The sequence below is a fragment of the Nannospalax galili genome, unplaced genomic scaffold (genome assembly GCF_000622305.1).
Source record: "Nannospalax galili isolate Female #2095 unplaced genomic scaffold, S.galili_v1.0 scaffold261, whole genome shotgun sequence".
NCBI classification, from domain to species: domain Eukaryota; kingdom Metazoa; phylum Chordata; class Mammalia; order Rodentia; family Spalacidae; genus Nannospalax; species Nannospalax galili.
In genome coordinates this window covers 3,189,170-3,192,550 of record NW_008345226.1, presented here as the reverse complement: position 1 = coordinate 3,192,550, position 3,381 = coordinate 3,189,170, and the positions used below count along the sequence as shown (strand labels likewise).

At 42.1% G+C, this 3,381-nt stretch overlaps 1 protein-coding gene across 1 annotated transcript in view; it reads left to right on the top strand.

The window, feature by feature from the left end:
• Nucleotides 1-3,381, top strand: part of LOC103740750 (MORC family CW-type zinc finger protein 1) — a 129,653-nt gene that overhangs the window by 45,362 nt on the left and 80,910 nt on the right. The window contains exon 5 of the mRNA XM_008841434.1: nucleotides 815-828. Within this exon, the coding sequence (XP_008839656.1) occupies nucleotides 815-828 (14 nt within the window). The remainder of the gene's footprint in view (nucleotides 1-814; nucleotides 829-3,381) is intronic.

Genomic DNA, 3,381 nt, shown 5'->3' with positions numbered 1-3,381 from the left:
AGGTGGGCCTAATGACCTGAGTAGGTACAAAGCAGTTCCTCTATGAGGAAAGAACAGGAATAAAGACAGCAATGAAGACAAGCACTAAAGCAGAACAGCCAAGGACACAGCATGCTTTTTTAACACAGCCATTCTCCAGGAAGCATTCTTCCTTTGAAGTTTTCTCAGCCTCGACCCACGGAGTCTCCCTCACGTGGGCTCCACTGGAGGTGGCGTGACAGGGTCAGCCAAGCCACGTCACGAGGAGCCAGATAGTAGTGGGAAGCCCATGCCATGACTGAATCCTGGGAAGCAGACATAATATGGTCCTCATAGTTGAGTAATGACTGCCATGGCAGAGAATCTAGTAGTTGCTCAGTCTGCAGGGTCGGATGTCTCAGCAGTCCCAATCTGGCACTGAAGATCTGGAAGATGCCTGGAGAACTGTTGGACTTCAGTCTGATTTGGAATACTGAAAAAGTTGGTCCTGAGCCGGGGGAAAGAATGTCACAGTCTCAGGACAGATGAACTCAGAGGGCTAGCCTGTGTCTTTTGACAGGGGAGTTATTCCATTGATATTTAATGTTATTATTGAACTATGTGTATTGATTTTAAGTTCTGTTTGCATTCTTGGTCTAATTTTATGTTTCTACAATTATACATTCATTTATTTATGTTGTCTCTTGGGTATAGTTATTCTCTTCTCCATTCTTTGTATTACTTCAAGTATTCTCTGAAATGCTGGTTTTGTGAACACATATTTTTTCAGTCTATTCGTGTTGTGGAAGATTTTTATTTCCTCTTCAACTATAATAGACATTTTTGCTGGGTAAAGTATTCTGAGTTGATGTCCATGGTCATTTAGAACTGGGAATACTTTGGTCCAGGCTCTTTTGGCTTTCATAGTTTGTACTGATGTCAGTTGCAATTCTGATGGATTTTCATTTATATGTGAGTTGTTTTTCTTTTGCAGCGCTCAGTATTCTCTCTTTGTTCTGTATGTTTAGTGTTTTTACTGTGATATGCTGGGGGAGTTTCTCTTCTGATCCTGTCTATTTAATATTCTATGTACTTCTTGTATTTGTATGGGGATGTCTTTCCTTAATTTGGGGACGTTCTCTTCTACAACCTTGTTTAAGATCTGGTCAGTACAATTAACCTGAAATTCTTTCCCTTCCGCTCTGCCCATGATACATAGATTTGGTCTTTTCATGGTATCCCATATCTCCTCCATATTCCATTCCTGTGTTTAAAGTTTTTTTTTTTTTTTCATAATCTTTGTTTGAGCGGTTCAATTCAATTTTATCCTCCACTGTTGATATACTGTTTTCCATTCTGTTCATTCTGGTGGTAAGGCCTTTTCCTGTGGTTTCAAATTGGCTTATTGAGTTTTTCACTTCCTTCTTCACTTCAGCCTGAGTTTTCTTCAATATTTCAGTCTCTTCTGTGGATTCAGTCAGAAGTTTATCCCTATCTTCTTTTAGTTTTTTCATTTGTTTATGTGTTTTTAGATGAGACTTGGGAATCTGGATTGTGTAGTGGTGTTTCTTGGTATTAATAAGTGATCTCATTCTTGTTCAATGTTTGTATCTTGTTTGTTGTTTCCTCAACTTGTCAGGTTATGGCCTAACTGAGTAATGCTTAGTGTTCAGTTTTGGGGTCACTTCATATTGGTATACAAATGGGGTGTAAGACCTGGTCTCAGTTCAGCTACAGATAGGTACAACTCTGAGTTGAGGTTCCAGGATTGACTGCACAGGGTCCTGGATCAGCAGTGTGGGATGGGGGCTTCTAGGTGAACAGATTGGATGATAGATTACGGTGGGAACATGAGGGGACACATAGAGCTCAGGTAGTGGGGTGCAGGGATGTCTCAGGGACAGAACTCAGGACCACAAGTCTGGGGCAGGGAAGGCTCCTGGAGACCCAGGCTGGGCTGAGAGCTGAGATGGAAGAGAGTGTTTCACCCTCCCAACACTGGAGGGATTTGCAGATCCATGAATCAAAAATATTTTTTTTGGAAAAAGATGTTTTTGATAATACACAAACAACTTTGAAATTGGCTCCTTATTTTCTTCTTTCTTCTCTCTTCCTTTACTTTTTAATTTTATAAAAATATTTTTATTATTTTTATTTCATGTATATGTATATTGCTTGCATGTATGTAAGTGCACCCATGTCATGCAGTGCCTGCAGAGATCAGAAGAGGGTGTCGTATCCCCTGGAACTAGAGTTACAGACGTTTGTCAGCTGCCATATGAGTGCTAGGAATCAAACCCAGATCCTCTGCAAGAGCAGCCAGTGCTCTTAACTTCTTATCCATTTCTCCAGCCTCCTGCTTTTTAATTTTTAGTGTGTGTGTGTGCAAGTGTGTGGTCAGAGAACAACTTTGTAGAGTTGGTTCTGTCTTCCTAACCCATACATGCTTTCTGTGGATCTAATTCTGATCATCAGGCTTTTGTGGCAAGCACCTTTTATCCATCAAACCATCTCTCTGACTCTCTCTCTCTCTCTCTCTGTCTCTTTCTCTCTCTCTCCCATCAATCATCTATCTATTTAGGGGTTCATGCCATAGCTGCATGTGGTTAAAGGATATCTTGAAGAAATCGGTTCCTTTCTTCTATGTGGGTCCTAGGACTTGAACTCAAGTAGTGAGGCTTGGTTGCAAACATTTCCACCCACTGAGTAACCTTACCTCTTATGAAAAAAATCATGTGCTGTAGAAAGGGGTCGTAGCATAGGTCTAGAAGAATTACTGCACTAGAGGGAAGAAAGGAGGTTACAGAACTAGTATAAGCAAGAGATGAGAAAAGCCTCTAAAAAATGGTAGAGGCTAATAATAAGTTTTGAATCTACAGAAGATTCAAAGTGGAGAAATTCACAAAGCTTGATCACTGACAGGTATAGGGAATAGACAGAGTTGGTGAGGTAGCAATAGCTAGAGCATCCAACATGGGCATTTCTTTGTTGGTGATTCTCCTAGTTTGTCTCTTCATTGCTGACCACTACCAACTTGGGGAGGAAAGGGTTTATTCAGCTTACATCCCCCAGGTCACAGTTCATCAGGGAGGCCAAGGTAGGAACTCAGGGCAGGAACCTGGAGACAGGAGCTGGAACACAGGCCATGGAGGAACACGGCTTACTGGCTTGCTCCCTGGCCCCTGCTCAGCCTGCTTTCTTATGCAACGTAGGCCCATCTGCCCAGGGGTGGCACCCCCCCCAGTGGGCTTGGCCCTCCCACATCACTCAACAATCAAGAAGATTCCCCATGGACATGGCCACAGGCCAGTCCAATGAAGGTAATTCCCCAGGTGAGGATCCCTCAACCCAGGTGTGTCAAGTTGACACTAAAGCTATCCAGTACAACTCAACTAGATGTGTATTAAATGTGTCAACATATTA